We start from the raw sequence: 17,710 nt of genomic DNA on the forward strand, positions 1-17,710 counted from the left end.
TAAGACACACAGGAAGGGGATGGAAAAAGATATTGCCTTGATGGACCTAGATGGTATTGCGCTGAATGAAGTAAGTCAGATAAAGAAAGACAAATCCTACATGATTTCACGTATATGTGGAATCTAAAGAACAAAATAAACAACAACAAAAAAAACAAAAACAAACTCAGAGATACAGAGAATATTTTGAGGGCTACGAGATGGGAGGGGACTTGGGGTTACGGTAAAAAAGGGAAAAGGGATTAAGAAGTACAAAGGAATAGTTAAAAAATAGTTATGGAGATACAGTGTAGCATAAGGAAAAAAGTCAACAATGTTGTAATAAATATGTAAGGGGGAAGAGAGGTACTAGATGTAGTGGCGTGATCACTTTGTGAGTTATATAGATCTCCAATCACTAGGCTGCACAACTGAAACTAATAAATTATTGTATGTCAATTGTAGTTGAAAAAACTCATTGAACTGTACAATGTAAATATGAGCAACTAATTATTATATTTCAATAAACTGTAAAAAATGCTTAATAACTTAAAATGCTTAATAAAAATATTTAATAATACTCATATTTACTTATAAGTATAATCAGTATTCTTCTTTTATTTTCTGGTTTCCAAACCAAGTATCTTTTAAAAATTAAACATATTGGGATGACATTGGTTAATAATATAAGTTTGAAGTGTACAATTCTATAACATATATCATTGCATTGTGTGCTCACCAAAGTCTAGTTTCCATTTGTCAGCATATATTTGATCGACCCCTCTTACCTTCTTTATCTTCCCTGCAATCCTTCTGTTGTCTATGAGACAAACCAAATATCTTTATTCAGCAAGAATCACAGGGTTGAAGTTTGGACCACAGGTATGAGTCACACACGCAGTCCCTAAGGGTGTAATAGGACATTTACCATCCTGAGCAGTTGTGCAAATGTCATGAATTTTGTATACTGTAACTGTTTCTTCTGTTGCACTCTCATGGATTCTGATGGAATTTTCAAGCAGAACAGCTTAGAAAGTGGACTCATACAGTCATCTGGTAACAATGAACTTTTATTTACATAAAAAGTAGTCATTAAAAAACGGGTTCGCATAATATGGGGAACTAGTTAATAAATATATCCCCTATTATCAGGTCTCAAGTGAAATTATGGTTAATTGTTATAGAAAACATATTATAATCAACTCAATTCCAAAGTAGGCTTGTTTTGATTGCTTTTATGCTATAGCAAAACAAATCTTTACTAGATCATGTGTATACTGGGTTTTCACATAGATGATCACTTATTTTTCTTTAAAGATGAAATTTCTTTGGTTGACAAGATACCATTTGCTGAGAATATCAAGGTTTATTTTTAACGCCATAATGCATTCAACCTGTAATTATGAGAATAAATTTTTCAAGTAATATAACAAAATATTTCATAAGATTAACATTTTGCTTTTGAAACTGCATAAGAGCTATACACTAGTTTGGGAAAAGAACTTTAACATTCCATATTAAGCTTGTTTCTCAAAATCATATGAGTTTCCAAATGTACGTATTTGAAGAAGACAATAATAAAAAGCTCAAAGCCAATCTGAAAACAGTTCCAGATGTGTGGAGGGTTAGAGGAAGAGCAGAGGTTCTGTTAATGGAGAGGAAGACATTTTTGTATTTTGTAATTTGATATTGCTGTTCTAGAATGCATCTTTTCTATCCAAATGAGAAATTCACTTCAAAAAGGATTTATTTGATTTTCCTAAAACTGAAATGCTTAGTGCTGTTTCTATCATCATACCTGGAATTTCTGAAGTTATCCAAGTTTATCTATCTTCCTGTTGTGGATCAGAGTAGCAAACATGAGTGTTAAGACCAAGTTTTTTTTTTTAATTTCTCCTAAATACTTTCTCTTCTAGAGAATAATTCTATCATAAAATGTTGAAACTAGAAGAGAATAAAATGAAAGAAAACCAAAAATATCCTAAAATATCAAATGCAGTCATTTCTAAATATAATAAGCCATAACCATAGCTTTATCTATTGTTATTATTCCTGTACTGCTAATATAATGTAACAACCTATCAGTTATACTGTTGGCTTTACTCTCACAGTCTTAGTGATAAAGTCTTCTGGGTGTTATTTCCAATGTGCCATGATTACCAATGAGAACGCTGAATGGAATGTTCACATTTATACCATTTATTAAGACAGCTGGTTTACCTAAGTCATAGCACTTATAATATGCTATAATCTTTATAGTTGTATAAGCCTGGATATATATTTTTCTATTATAATCCTAACCTAATCTTTGATTAAAACCTAATCATTCATTCATATTAACATTCACTTATTCATCATGATCTTGATTAAACTTCTGCTACAAGACTATCACTAAATAGACTTCTCTTTAATGCTTCAGGAAATTCAGCTCATTGAAAGTTTAGGAAATTCTTTAAACACTTTCATGTTTTTTTTTATCTGTTGACTCACACAGATCTCACATCCAGGGCTCCCATCCTATCCAAGTTCTGCCAAGGATGTTGGGGTCTGTTGCCTGGTCAATTAAGCACTTCACTTGTGCCTCTTCTGAAAGTCCACTCTCTGGTTCTTGGGCACGAATGTTGTGATCTTTGTTTCCTCGTGTTACAGCTATATAATCTTCGAAGGCTGGGGCCTTCTCATGGCCCAGAAGTAACTCATCACTGGAAAAATAATTAAACAAATATAAAAACACAAACTATTCATTACTTTTCCTTTGTTGCCTACATTCCTAGTTCCTAGTTATCAAACATTCCCTCTCATCACTTACAGAATATTTTCTGTTGCTCATAACCTTAAAGTCTAGAGATTCAATTTGTAGAAAAACAGAACATGAATAATGTTGCTCTTAATGTTTATCTACAAGTTTTTATGCAGATACATGCTTTCATTTCTCTTGGATGAGTACAACTGTTGGGTCAAATGGTAATTCTATTTAACTTTTTGCAGAACTGCCAGACTGTTTTCCACAGCAGCTGCACCATTTTACATTCATATCGGCAACATATAAAGACTCCAATTTCTCCACATCTTTACCAACACTTGTTATAGTTTATTTTTTTAATTAGTAGGTGTGAAGTGGTATCTCATTTGCATTTCTCTGATGACTAATGATTTCAAGCATTCATTTGTAAAATGAGGATAACAGTGCTAACACCACAGGCTAAATGTAAAGTTCTCAGCACTTTATACAGCATTTAGTAATTCTTCGGTAAATGGTACCATCTGGCGTTCTGTTTGTTTTTTTCCACAAATAATAATCTTACCAAGTAATAACTGCTGGATTGGCACCCCCTAACTTTCTCTTAGCATAATATATTTTCTGCCGGGGATACCAATTTTTTTCGGTTACATTTATTTCTTGAATCCATGATCCTTTTTTCAGCATTTTCTGTTCAAAATTCTAAAGGAAAAGAACATGATTTTTTCCCGCTTACTGTAAAAGTAAATATGATCACATTCAAACAGGTTAAACAAGTAATGATCTTAAATAAATATATCTAGGACTGGGGAGAGCTCAACAGCTTTCTATACAAATTCTAATGGTAAATGAGATTTAAGAAAGTGCTATCTGTCTTTATGATCAAGGAAGACCTATTGTGGAACAGAGGTCTTTATTTTAAAATAAAAGTTGTCTCCAAGAGAAATCGAGCCCACCATCACCAATGGGTCCATATTCCTCTTATAGTTAGAAATATACTCAGTTGAAATACCAGTTTTCTCCAAATAAAGGTTATATTTCTTATTTGGTTTTCAGGCTAAATCACCCCAATGTTAATTTCAAGAAATGTTGTACAAAGTAATGTAAATATTTTAATAAACACAATTTGATGCATTTCCATCATATAAAAGTAGATGCCAGATCAATCACTTGCACATAGTATTAAAAGTGGAAAGTGCATATAAACAACCCTACTTTCCAGTCGAAGGAAGGTTCCTTTACAAATATGTCCATGGTGGTAGTAAGCAGGTCAGGGTGTGAGCGGAAGGCTCTCAGCGCATGTACCATGACACTGTACATAACACCTGTTTCTTTCATTGGTAACAGCAGATTGATAAATTGGCGAGTTAGACGAAAAGGCATCAATTCAGGGACAGGCAGAAACTAAACAAAAAAATACATGTAAGAAACAGAATATATGAAGTAGAAAGCTCAAAGTAACAAGCACAAATAAAACATCATCTCACAGTTATTATTCGCATTTAGTGAGAATATGAACTGTTCCTGAAATCAGTTATACAGATATGAATTTACTGTGCCTTGCCATGCAGACACCTATGTGCATAGGACCACACACACAGCCTGCAGAGATTTAGAAGTGCAATTTAAAACATTTGGAGTTTAATGTCAGAGAAATATTTGTATCATATCCTGTATATGACATTTCGACTGCGGGGCTTCATAAAACTTCTTTACGGTCCTCCTTTTTCATTGGACATATTTCATTCTTAGCTTTGATTATATAACTTATTGTCATACTTTCCATTATCTGTCCGAACCAAGTCAAAATGAAGTTGAAATTATCCCTTTCTGTAATGATGACAAATTTAACGACCATGATAAAACTGACCTAACTGAAGTGTCACTTGTTCCTTAAAATTACCCACTTCCAGAGGGTGTTACAAAGTCCTATGACAATTCTAAGCTAGCCAAGAATAACGACAGCAAGAAAAGCATACCTGAGTAGCTGATCCAAATGCATGTCCAAAGTCAATTCCAATCATTCCGCCTGTCTCCATGCTTATCATGAAATTGTTCAGATGTCTGTCTCCAATGCCCAGAATCCAGTGGCTAATGCACATCAGAGCATGAGAATTCACAAAATGGGAGCGAAGTGCCAGAAAGGCCTCAGGGCCCATGCTCATCTTCAGAAATGCCCGCCTGGGGGAGGGAGGCACAAATGCTATGGTCTCTGCTATGCCAGCAGCTGGCTGATGAAGTCAGAAATATACTTACTTTAAGAGATCGGCTGGCACTTTACTTTCTCTTTTTCTGAAAGATGTGACTGTTTCAGTACGACTAGCTCCCCTATGATTTAAAAGGAAACGTCTGATTAGAATAAACTTCTTGTGACTGGAAATTTAAAATTCTTTGTTTACACTGTAGCTCAAATATCAAAGAACTAGATTTTAATGATCTCTCTGAGGCAAAACTTTCTAAGAAAAGTATATATGCAACTTTGAAAAGCATGAACTAGTTACTAAAAAGGAAAATATTAACAAACTTACTTATACATTAGCATGTAAGCATTAACATCATATTTTCCAGACATCTTTGTCAGCCAGTCTCTATATTCAAACAGTGGTGCTTTGGGATCACTAACAAATAGGAAAAGGAATCAGCATTAGGAAGATATTTAGCATTATATAATTTCATTGGCAAAGACCATTCAAATTCACTGAAGAGTAGTGAAGAGGCAGGGAAAAATAAATATGACTTTTAATTATATTTAATTATTAACACTGAACCCATGTTACTCTGGATGAATTTCAATATATCGTCACTAATTCTTAATTACCACTAAAGAAATCAACACTATATCCTATGTAAAAAATTAGGCACAGAACAATCAGATACAATAATTTTTCCACTTTACATAGAGAGGAACAAGATGACCTAAACAGAAATGTTTATGATCCAGGCATATGGCTCTGAAAATCTGGTTCTAGAAAAGAACCTTAAGAGGATGATAGCACTACATACAACTTATTTAAAGTAGGCAAGAAATGTTAAACCATATTACTACTACAAAAAAAAGAACACAAATTATTTGTTGAAGACAAAGTCTGCTTTTGTCATTATTTAAAACACTGCCATATCCTTTTTTAAAACCATTTCCAGTATGCAGAGACATATGAAATCCATATTAAGAACAATAAAGTATTTTCTCAGATCACAATGGATTTGAATTGAATTTAAAAAGCTGTTTTCAATAATGCTTCATAGGAAAAAGATGGTATCTGGAAACAATGTTATATTTGTATGTGTAGCTACTTTTGAATTTGTATTAAAGCTTTAACAAGTTTTCTTAAAAAAAAAAAAAAGCTAACGATAGAACAATTTCAGAGCATATTACTTAGTCGTTCAGTCACTTCAGGCAAATCTTTTCTGAGTTGCTACAAGTTAATTTGAAAAACAGACCACTCCATTTTCACCTAAATTCTCTCCTTTCAAACGGGATGAACATTTTTAGTTTGGAAAATTGCAACATATAAATTAAGAAAAAAAAATAGCAATGATTTTTAGTAATGGGGGCTAGAAGTGCCTTGTTTTAAAAGGTAGTGGGAGGTAATTCACATATAATTCTATATTTGAAAAGCACCTTAGACTCTACTGATACCTATGTTTATCTTATGCATTTTACATTACTATCCCATCTTACGAACTGGAGTGGGGTGGGGCATGGGAATCAAAGGAAAGGCAAGTCACTTCTCCCAAATCCCCTTGTGAGTCAGGACCATTGTGAGTTAGCACCAGAGTGAGCTCTGGAATATCTGATCCCAGGAAGTTCTATTCATCAGTTTCCTTGTCTTCCAGAGAAGGCAGAAACAATTCTACTCCAAGTACTCAAGTGACTGGAATTAAAAGTTGGTAAAAGCTGCCCTATTTAGTAACTATTACCCACAAATGAGAGTTTGATAGAATACAATTAATTTTACAGAAACCATTCCTGACTGATGAGAATATTGCTTCTTATGTAAATATTTTCAGGAAAGAATGAGTGTAACGAAGAGAAATAGGCCTTGAAGCTATTTGTTATTATTTCCTCTCCTTTTTAGAGCTTGTCATCAAAACTTGTCAACTCCTCCTTCAAAATGTCTTTTAATCTTGTCCTTATTCTTTACAGAAACAAAAAATAAATAAATCTCCTGCTTAAAAATACATGTTCACTGTAGAAAATTTGAAAATGTAAAAGGATAAAGAAATATAAAAAGCACCTATATCATGACCTAAAATTAATCACTAGTAATCCTAGTTATACTACTCAGATGCTGGGTGACCTAGGACAAGAGAGCCTAGGACAAGAGGCTCTCTGGGCCTCAACTTCCTCACCTGTTCAGAGGTGATAATACTTGCCTTATAGATTCTTCTAAGAAATAAATGACATCATACACACACATTAAGAACTGAGAATAGTACCTAGCACACAGAAAATGTTTAATGAAATGGTTATCTGCTAATCTTATTGTTTTATTTCCTTCAAGATTTTCCCTTTTTTTCAAAGTTAATGCTTTCTTTATTGTGGTAAAATATATGTAACTACTGTTGAGAATCCTCTACTCCATTTAGTTTATTTACCTAGCCAGAGGCAGATTATAAACTAGACAAGGGTTTGGCTGAGAGCGCCAATTAAAAGGGGCTGTAAAATGCCACTGGAAACATGAGGTGGAAGAAACTGAATCTGAAACTACTCTACTCAGAGATGTTATGTCTGGGTAGCAGCAGGCTGGCTGGGTGGGCCATGGCAGAGCTGGAGAAAATATTTAGACTCTACATTACCTTGTATAAGCTGCTTTCTCCTTTTGTGACATATTACTCAAAAGAAGTTCCTTTAAGGTAAAAGTATTTTCAATCCATTCAATTAATCCTAATCTGAAAAGAATAAAAGCCTTATGAATACAAATTCAAACTGCTCTTTACTTAGAAAAAAAATTTCTGTAGACTCAAAATAGATTTCATGTTAATTCTTCACATTAAGACGAAAATCATGGGTTCAGAAGTGTTTATTAGTTCAGTTTAGCTCTCTGTGAAATCTTAAAACACTAAACTGTCAAGTAACCTTCGACCTCATCTCAACAAAATTAAACAAGGATTTGGGCTAGTGCTGAAATTTTCATTCATATAAATCTACTCCAGAATGATGATGCCCATGTGGTCATACCTAGAGGTCATGGGTATAACCTGGTATGTCTTCAAATGCATGTTTCTCTGACTACAGGCGGCATCTTGGGAAAGGATGACGTTCATGACCTCGAAGAGCTGCTCAATGCGTTGGTCCTGCCGCAGATCTTCACCCCCCTTCACAAGGAAAGGGTACTCTCTTTCATCATGGCCTCGGATGATGATGCGTTTCGGTTTTCTGAGAGATGCCATTACTTTTACCTTTAAAAATTAAGAAAATATTTTTAGGTGCGGCTTGAGAAATAGAGAGAATAGCCCATCATATCAAATGGCCCATCATATAATTAACAAAAGGGGAAAAGTAAGGCTGGTTGGCACATATTCCTCAAAGATACTTCTCTTTGAAGACAGTCAGGTGATAGAGAAAAAAAAAACAGAACCTAGGGACAATGAAATACTTCTGCTACCTGTTCATGCCGTACTGTTGTGCCCATGGAATATTCTTGGTTATAAATAATTGCTTACAAATGTGGATGTCTTTAGCAATAAGCAACATACAACATCAACTTTCTATACTTACTTAATTTTACATGTATTTTATGGATACACACATACAGTTTACTCTTCAATATTCATGGCAGCACAATTTACAGTAGCCAAGATGTGGAAGCAATCTAAATGCCCATCAACAGACGATTAGATAAAGAAATTATGGTTCATATATACAATGGAATATTACATTACTCAGCCAATAAAAAAAATTAAATTCTACCATTTGCAACGACATAGATGGACCTAGAGGTTATTATGCTGCGTGAAATAAGTCAGACAGAGAAAGGTAAATACCAGATAATTTCACTTATATGTGGAATTTAAGGAACAAAAAGAACTAATCAAAAACAGACTCACAAATATAGTCGACAATTTGGTGACAGACAGAGGGGAGGGGGTTTGGGGAGTGGGAGAATGGGGCGAAGGATTAAAGAAGTACAAATTAGTAGTTGATAGCTGGGCACGAGGATGGGGAGCACGGCACAGGGAATGCAGTTAGTGTTAATATGATGGCTAAGCAGAGGGCCGGGAGAGGGAGGGAGCAACTGGGGGGATTGTTTTACGAACAATATAGATGTCTAACCAATGTACTGTATACCTGAAACTAATTTAAATAAATAAATTTACTTTAAAAATATGATTGGTATTAAAACACTGGAAACATATTAAGAAATTCAGTAAATAAGAGGATCAGAACACTACATAAATTTGAGACCAACATGGGAAGTTAAGTGTCTTTTCTTTAGTAAAGACCAATATTCTCTATGTGAAGAACTAAATGCCACATACTAACAATCCTAACTAGGGTGATTTGGCACCTACCCGCTCATCAAACCCAGCGATTCGCGCATGGTATTCCGGCACTGGCTTTCCTTTGCCATCATACTGACCTAAGACAAAACAAAGGAACTTTATTTAGATATAGCTTGTTATAGAACTCTGTATTTTAAAACATAACTATTGATCAAATTAAAAAAAGCTAACATTTTGAAATTTTTTACTAAAAGTTTTCATTTAAAGAAAACAGACTTTTAAAAAAATGTTATTTCTCGATTTGACTAATGGGAGTTACTTTCCTATTCTAATGGAGGAGAACAAATTCCAAATAGGAAAAATAATGCATTGAGCCAGAACACTATATTATTTCAAGGAGATTCAACCTGCAAATTAAGAGGCTTGTGTTTTCTTTTGTTGTTGAAACTGCCTTATGCAATGCACAGCTGTTAATAATAGCAAAAGTGTTTCTCCATGTATGTTTTTTATATCCACAGGAATGAGGATATGAATAACCATATTAAAATATTTTTTGTCTGACAAATTCCAGAGTGAAGAACACGGAATGTACAAAGATTGCCTTTGAAAAATCATGCTGTGTTCACTTCTGTTCACAATTCACTAAGTGTCTTCCAACCTCAATGTCAAAATTCTTTTTCCCGAAGGTAAGTCATTCATCATTATTGGGACACTTTAAATGGGTTCAACATGTTCAAATCCCTGGAAGTGATGTGCATCTTTACCTATACCATATTTCTGAGGAAAAGTTATTCAGGAGCAAAGTATGAGTATGTTTAGAGGAAATTACGGGTTACCATTATTAGATAGAAATTTGAACATTTGTTATAGAAATTTGAACATTTGTTATAATCAGGAATATAAGGAAACGCTAATTAGACATTAGATAAAGTGTACTGATTCACAGTAATTATAAATTTTCCTAATGATGAAAAATGTGGTAAAATTTTAAATAAAAAAACAAAATAATTGTCAGGACCCTGATTTATTTTAGAAAGTTCTTGCTACAGCATTATTCTACTTAAAGTAGATTTGTTACTCCTAAAGGTTAACTCACCAGGAATCTCCAGCTCATTTCTCAAGAATTCTACTTTGAAGTTACTCATCCAAGGTGAGCATTCTTTCAGATTCCCAGGTGGCTTTGAGTCTTTGCACATTTTTGAAAGTAGTGAGCTGGTAATGTCATTGAAGTCGCGGAGCTTCATTGTAGGTAGTTTAGAACCTCCTCTCCCAAAATGTTTATCGAATTCTTTTCCAAAAGCCTGAAATTAATAGTAATTTACCTGAAATATTAATGTTTAAAAGGTGGATTTGAACTTTGAAAAATGTTTATTATAAATACCCAATTACATAGGGTTTTTTTTTGTGCTTTCACAATTTATAGTTTTGCTTTCATTGACTGTTTTAATATTCTAAAACAGGGGTCCCCAACCCCCAGGGCCATGTACTGCGTGGCTTGTTAGGAACCAGAGTGGTGGGTGAGCGAGCGAAGCTTCATCTGGGGAGTAGCCACTCCCCAGCGCTAACATCACCACTTCAGCTCCACCTCAGGTCATCAGACAATAGATTCTCATAGGAGAATGAACCCTGTTGGGAACTGCACATGTGAGGGATCAATGTGTATACCTGATGAGAATGTAATGCCTGGTGATCTGAGGTGGAGCTGAGGCTAGCACTGGGGAGCGGCTGCAAATACAAATTAACATCAACAGAGAGGTTTGTCTGTACAGAGACCATAATAAATCAATTGCTTGCAGACTCATAACAAAATCCTATCGGTGAATGGCAAGTGACAATTAAGCTGCCTCAGGTGGCAGCTTTATAGTAGGCAAGTGAGTTGATGAACTTCAATTTTACAGCTCTATCTGGTAGCAGGCTTTAAGTCAGAATCTGACACTTATATCAATCCACACGTAGCCCACTCATAATTTTATTTACCACCTCTGTATGTGCCTCTTTCCCACACTGTGCACTTGTCTCAGTCACCGTTTTGGTAAGCGCACAAGCTAACTCTAGCCAAAATGAGTAAAAAACAAAGGTCAATGGAGAGTTTCTTTGGAAAGGGAGAAAGAACCAATGATGAGACAGCAGAAGACTTTAAGGATGCCAACAAAAAGAAAGCTACATTTGAAAGAAAATACCAAAGTCCTACTTAAATTACAGTTCATTACAACAGATGATTCACATTCTCCAAGCCCACTTTGTATAATACGTGGCGACTGGCTATCCAACGAAGCCATGAACGCTTCAAAACTGCTTCGCCACAAGGAGACCAAGCACCCTGCATTAAAAGACAAGCCTTTGGAGTTTTTCAAAAGAAAAAAAAAAATGTGAACACGAAGAACGAGCAATTATTGAAGGCCACCACTTCATCAAACGTGTCTGCACGGAGAGCATCATTCTTAGCGGCTAACCACATTGCTAAAGTAAAGAACCCCTTTACTATTGGTGAAGAGTTGATCCTGCCTGCTGTAAAGGACACTTGTCGTGAAATTTTAGAAGCTGCAGTTCAAAAGGTGGCACATGTTCCTCTTTCAGCTAGCACCATAACTAGATAAACTGATGAAACAGCAGAAGATATTGAGGCACAACTGTTAGAGAGGATTCATGAGTCACTATGGCACGCAATCCAGGCTGATGAATCTACTGATGTTGACGACAAGGCAACAGTGCTTGTTTTGTGTGATATGTTTTTCAGGAGGATGTGCATGAAGATACATTATGTGCACTTCTGCTGCCAACTGACACCACAGCTACAGAACTATTCAAGTCTTTGAATGATTACATATCAGGAAAACTGAATTGGTCATTTTTTGTCAGATGGAGAAACTGCCATGACTGGACAGCTTTCTCGTTTCACTACTCGGATCAAACAAGTCGCTTCTGAATGTGAGTCTACACACTGTGTCATCCACAGAGAAATGCTAGCTACCCGAAAAATGTCACCTGAACTTAACGTTTTGCAGGATGTGATTAAGATGATCAACCACTTTAAAATACATGCCCTTAACTCATGTCTGCGCAGCTCTGTGAGGAGATGGACGCAGAGCACACACGTCTCCTCTTATACACAGAAGTGAGATGGCTTTCCAAAGGTAGATCACTGGCCAGAGGTTTTGAGTTACGAGAGCTGCCCCAGAGATTTCTTTTAGAAAAACAGTTACCAGTGCCAGCACATTTCAGTGACACAGAATGGTTCACAAAACTTGCTTACTCAACAACTGTATTCAAGTTGGCAGATAAAGTGGCTGCATTCAAAGCCAAACTGGAATTATGAGAGCAATGAGTAAACATCGGGATTTTTGACATGTTTCAAACATTAGCAGAGATTCTGAAAGAGATTGAGCCAAGGCCTTCTTTGTCCCAGCTGCTGCATGTTCACCTATCTCAGCTTTCAAAAGAATCTGAGCATTACTTCCCAACCACAAAAGACCTCTTAACTGGGGAGGAATGGATCCAAGACCCATTTATGAATAAGCCAGGTGAATCAACTTTGTGCTATAAGAGGTTCAACTGCTTGAGCTTGCATATGACGGTAGCCTTAAAAGTATGAGACAACTTCAAGTCTCCATACATTCTGTACTAAAGTCAAGGTGGAATATCCTGAGATTAACACAAAAGCACTAAAAAGACTGCTTTCATTTCCAATACCCTATCTTTGTGAAGCAGTTTTCTGCAGTGACAGCAACCAAAACGAGATTACAGAGTAGATTGGACATAAGCAACACACTTCGGGTGTCACTGTCTCCCATTACCCTCAGATGAGACTGTCTAATTGCAGGAAAACAAGCTCAGGGCTCCCACTGATTCTGTGTTATGGTGAGTTGTATAATTATTTCATTACATATTACAATGTCATATGAAGTACACACTAAGTATAATGCACTTAAATTATCCTAAAACCATGCCCACTCCCACTGGTCCATGAAAAAAATGTCCTCCATGAAACTGGTTCCTGGTGCCAAAAAGGTTGGGGACTGCTGCTTTACAACACTGAAGCCTGTCTTTTGTTTGTGTTCCCTAGAAAACATAGAAAAGGTATAGTTGGTAGTGGCTTCTAGCCATAAATTCTAATAAGGACTTTTAAAACTTGAGAAAGTCATTTAAACTCTTTGAGCCTATTTTCTAATTACTGATCTATATCATTATGATAACAGAAGTAATTAGGAACAAAGCACAAAATAAATGGATTAATTCAATTAAAATGTACAGTCCATAATTATCATAGCTGAAGAGAAAAATATAAGAATGCTACTTTCTTTAATAAGTGTCTTTCAAGTCATCATTTGGATCATAAACCAGTGCAAACATTAAATAATTTGTGTTTCGAAGAGCAATTAGAAGTATTTTATCTTGGAACATATAAATATTTCTTTGTATTCGTCTCTATTCAAATATTTAATATAATCTTAATATCAAAATAAAAGACAAAAAACAAAACCCAAGAGTATTAACAGTGACTTAATAGTCATCAATATTTACCTGATTGTTTTTAATTAGAAATGTTTTTACCAAATTTAGAACTAACCCCACAACATAAATCTGGTATAAATAAAATATATGCTCTAATTTAAAATAATCTACTACAGGAAAACTTACATAAATAAAACAAATTTATTCTTTGCTCTATAAATGGATTAAAAGTATTGAAATAATCTGCAAACTCTTAGAATACATGGAAAGATTGACTCTTTCCCAAACATAACCAGCACCAACAATATATCTGAATGATATAATGCCCTTAAAGATCCTCTAAAGTGAATTCTGAGACAAGTCTGTTTAGGTACATTATTTTAATTAGTGAAAATATGTTGATTTGTACCAATTAGAAAGTTCTAGATTGATTTTCCATGGTACTAGAAAGTAACCTCAACACTTTAAGTATCGTGCCTGGTGAGAACAATGGAAGTAGGTTTTGACAGTGTTCCTTGGTTAGGGTTGGAGGCAAATGTGCTCAGCAGCAACGAGGAAGAATAGTGGGTCTACACTAACAGCTTTTCTGGGCAGAGTCTTATGGTATTCAGAATGAAGGGACAGGAAGCGGCCATGAGTTCAAAGTAACGACATGCTGTCTTTCCCGGGGGCTGTGTAGAATTATTCAATATGAGGAAATGAACAGGACTGCTGCAGACATTCTCACACTAGTTAAGGAGACAGGTAGGAAGTAAACTATAGCGAAACACCCACTCCTCAGTCTGGGGTAAGGTCCGGAGCCTACTGGAGAGCAGAGAAAGGCTGCAGAAAAGAGGTACTGCTGAAATTAAATCTTTTCCCAGATGACAGATTGGTCCTACTAAGTTGGAAGACCTGGTTTTAGATTCTATTGACATTGGGCAAGCCATCTGTTTTTCAGCTCTAGCTTCTTTCTTTAGAACAAGGTTTGGCAAACTACAGCCCACAGCCAAATCCTGCCTACTGCCTGTTTTAATAAATCAAATTTATTGGAATCTTTCAGCCATGACTTTCAGTCACCACATACTGTAGAGGGCTGCTTTTGCAATATGATGGCAGATGTGACTACTTGTGACAAGAGACTGATATGGCCTGCAAAGCTGAAAATCTGGGTCTTTACAGAAAAAGTATATCTAAAAGTTTCTTAAACCACTTACTGGTTTAGGAAAAAAAAAAAAACTACAAATACTTTTCCAAATATAATATTCTAGAATTTTATTAATGCTATTGTATTAGTTTTAAGTACATTTACAGTATATGTATTTCCTGTTGTGAGACCCTTGCATATGCAATGTGCAGCAGCACTATGAGACAGATTTGATACGATGTGGAGCCTAATATATGTCATAAAATGAACAGCAGTGGTTTTTGGTTTTATCTTCACTTTTAGGATATATCTCTGGTCATGTTCAGGCAACGACAGTTCTATGTATTACTACATTTATTCATACTTTAACTAAAACTATCCTAAGAAAAAATGACCAACAAAATCCATCTCTACTTATTAAAACCATTCATTCATCTAATTAAAGATGAATGTTTCACACAGGTACTATGCTAGGTAGTGGAAAGAAAAAGTGAGTAAGACAAAATCCCTGCCCACAAGTCTAATTTGGGAGGCATAAAATTAAAGGAAGAGGTAAAAAATAAAAATGATTTTCCAACTCTGAGGAGTTCCCCACAAGAATTTATACACTGATGTTCACAGGAACACTAGTCATAAGAGCTAAGAAGTGGAAACACTGCAAATGTCCATCAGCTGATGAAAAAGTAAACAAAATGTGGCATATCCATACAATGGAATAATATTCAGCAGTAAACAGAATGAAAAACTGACACATTACAACATGGATAAACTCTGAAAACATTATGCTGAGTGAAAAAAGCCAGGTCACATATTGTATGACTCCATTTATAGGAAATGTCTGGAACAGGTAAATCTATAGAGACAGAAAGTAGTTTAGTGGTAGTCTGGTGCTGGCAGGAGAGGGGAATGAGGAGTTACTGCTAACAGGCACGGGGTTTCTTTTTTGTAGTGATAAAAATGTTCTAAAATTGATGTGGGGATGTTTGGACAACTCTGTGAATATAATAAAAAGTAGAGCATTGGACGCTTTAAATTGATGGATTGCAGGGTATGTGAATTATATCTTAATAAGCAAAAATTTAAAAAAATAAAATAAAAACCTCTTCTGCACTAGAGACTATGGAACTGGAGAACTCTAGCAACATGAGTACCACGACTTCTCTTTTATGCTCTTAAATTGCCTGAGGTTTAATGAATGAAGGTAGTTTGACCAAAATTGGAAAAAAAAATCAGTGTGATGAATGCTCAGAGAGGGGCACAAAAGTGCCTTAGGCAGCAGAGAGGAAGGAACATCTAATTCTTTTTGAGGACAGTAAGGAGAAGGTTCAGGGAAGGCTCTAAAAGAGAAATGATGCATCAGCCACATCTCTAATAAGTCCTCCAGATGGACAAGGGAGAAAAGATAAACTCATAAGGAGCAAAAGGCACAAAGGTCTGGTGGTGTAAAATCTGAACACTTCAAGGCTCATTTCAATCTCCACTTGCTCCAAGAGGCTTTTTCAGATTCCCTCCAAACTGAGGTGTGTTCTTTTGCTTTCAACTCTAGAGCAACTTTAAAAACAGATCTCACATCTACCACTTTTGTCTTATGCCATAATTCTTTATATAGAGCATTCGTCAGACAATCCCTTTGAATTCAGGAACTGGGTCTGTCCTCTTCTTGTATAACCTGTGGCACTCAGGAGTGTGTGCCTTGAAAAAAAGATAAGTGCTCACGAATAGTAAATCTATATTAAATACAAATATTTCCTTGATTCAATGTTCAAATCATTCTGATAACTAAAAAATATTAAATTACATGTGACCTTCATATCTAAGCATCTGAGCATAAAGAACACAATGTAATAAAATACCCCAAGGTTTTACCTATTGCCCTGCTTGCCACTATTTGACCTAAAAGTATGCCATCAATATCTCACAGAAAGCATCAGATCTAAAGAAAGTTTACGAATTCAATGGATATTTTAAAACTGGAATTGTTAACAAAACAGCAAAATATAAGTACTGATCTTCACAATAATTCTGTTATCATAAAGGTAAGCTGCCGTTCACCCATACCTGAATAAACTTCCTTCTAAAAGCTCCAAGGCCTGGGGCCTTAGGGTCTCCCAAGGCTGCATACATTCTTTCATACATCTTTTCAATATTTTTTTTATTGATAGGGTTTTTTGCTAATTCCGCTTTGATATCGTCAGTCCAATCCTATTGCAAAAAACAAAACAAAAAAACAGAAAAATCAAGCTAGATTATAAGTAGGTTATATCTAAAGCCTAGGTTTATGTGTTAGAAAATGTAATATTACCTTAAAGAGCATTTCAGGATTAGAAAGCTGTTCTAGGGCATTAATAAAATCTTGAATCACTCCTCCTTGATCCAACTTAATTTTAATCCTACAAAAAAATTACCAAGTTTAGGTAATCAAAACATCTTCCATAGATCAAGGCCTATAATTTATAATCATTTATGTTTATATATAATAACCAGTTACACAGTCTAGGGAAGGAGCAATTTAAAAATTATATGCAATTCTGGGAAAATATGGCAGAGTGAGAGACGTCCTCGGATCTCTCCCCTTGAAACAACAATAAGCTGAACATCTAAAACTCAACAAAAAACACCCAAACTGCACATCAGAACGTCTGAGCCTGGGATCTGCGCATAAGAGCTACCACAGGTCAGAACCCTGGGTGTCGAGAGCTGGACAGGGAGTAATAAAGAAGCTGCCTCTGGCAGCCCCCGGAGCTCCCTGCAGGAGGAGGCGGAAGGGTGAAGGTGCAGCGGCTTCCCTGATCAGCCCTGCCTGGAAGTGCCAGGACTTTTCTACGCAGCTGGCAGCAGGGCTCAGTTATCAGGGCAGAAATCAGAGAGCGGAACTGGACAGCAGAGAAACAACAGTTGATTTCTACCGGCCCCAGCTGAAAAACCAAAGCTGAGCTGCAGCCCTCAACACTCAACCCAGAGTGCCT

General features: G+C 35.7%; 1 protein-coding gene and 1 long non-coding RNA gene across 7 annotated transcripts in view; one reads left to right on the top strand and one right to left on the bottom strand.

Annotated features, from left to right (window-relative positions):
- Positions 1-699: 699 nt before the first annotated feature.
- The window catches only part of PRKDC (protein kinase, DNA-activated, catalytic subunit), a 193,347-nt gene continuing 176,336 nt past the window's right edge, over positions 700-17,710 (bottom strand). For 2 of the 6 annotated variants that reach the window (XM_039850424.1, XM_039850425.1), the window contains 12 exons: positions 17,047-17,134; positions 16,803-16,946; positions 10,263-10,467; positions 9,236-9,303; positions 7,902-8,122; positions 7,520-7,612; positions 5,248-5,337; positions 4,976-5,047; positions 4,699-4,900; positions 3,935-4,123; positions 3,285-3,421; positions 2,477-2,681 (listed from right to left, as the gene is read on the bottom strand). In XM_039850424.1, coding sequence (XP_039706358.1) covers positions 2,477-2,681; positions 3,285-3,421; positions 3,935-4,123; positions 4,699-4,900; positions 4,976-5,047; positions 5,248-5,337; positions 7,520-7,612; positions 7,902-8,122; positions 9,236-9,303; positions 10,263-10,467; positions 16,803-16,946; positions 17,047-17,134 — 1,714 coding nt within the window. Of the gene's footprint in view, positions 884-1,031; positions 2,682-3,284; positions 3,422-3,934; positions 4,124-4,698; positions 4,901-4,975; positions 5,048-5,247; positions 5,338-7,519; positions 7,613-7,901; positions 8,123-9,235; positions 9,304-10,262; positions 10,468-16,802; positions 16,947-17,046; positions 17,135-17,710 lie in introns of those variants that run through there. The other 4 variants (XM_039850423.1, XM_039850422.1, XM_039850421.1 and 1 more) reach the window with 4 other exon arrangements.
- Positions 9,742-17,710, top strand: part of LOC120592715 (uncharacterized) — a 52,178-nt gene continuing 44,209 nt past the window's right edge. The window contains exon 1 of the long non-coding RNA XR_005650194.1: positions 9,742-9,852. This is a non-coding gene — a long non-coding RNA (uncharacterized LOC120592715). The remainder of the gene's footprint in view (positions 9,853-17,710) is intronic.

The sequence above is a fragment of the Pteropus medius genome, unplaced genomic scaffold (genome assembly GCF_902729225.1).
Source record: "Pteropus medius unplaced genomic scaffold, Ma_sr-lr_union100, whole genome shotgun sequence".
NCBI lineage: Eukaryota > Metazoa > Chordata > Mammalia > Chiroptera > Pteropodidae > Pteropus > Pteropus medius.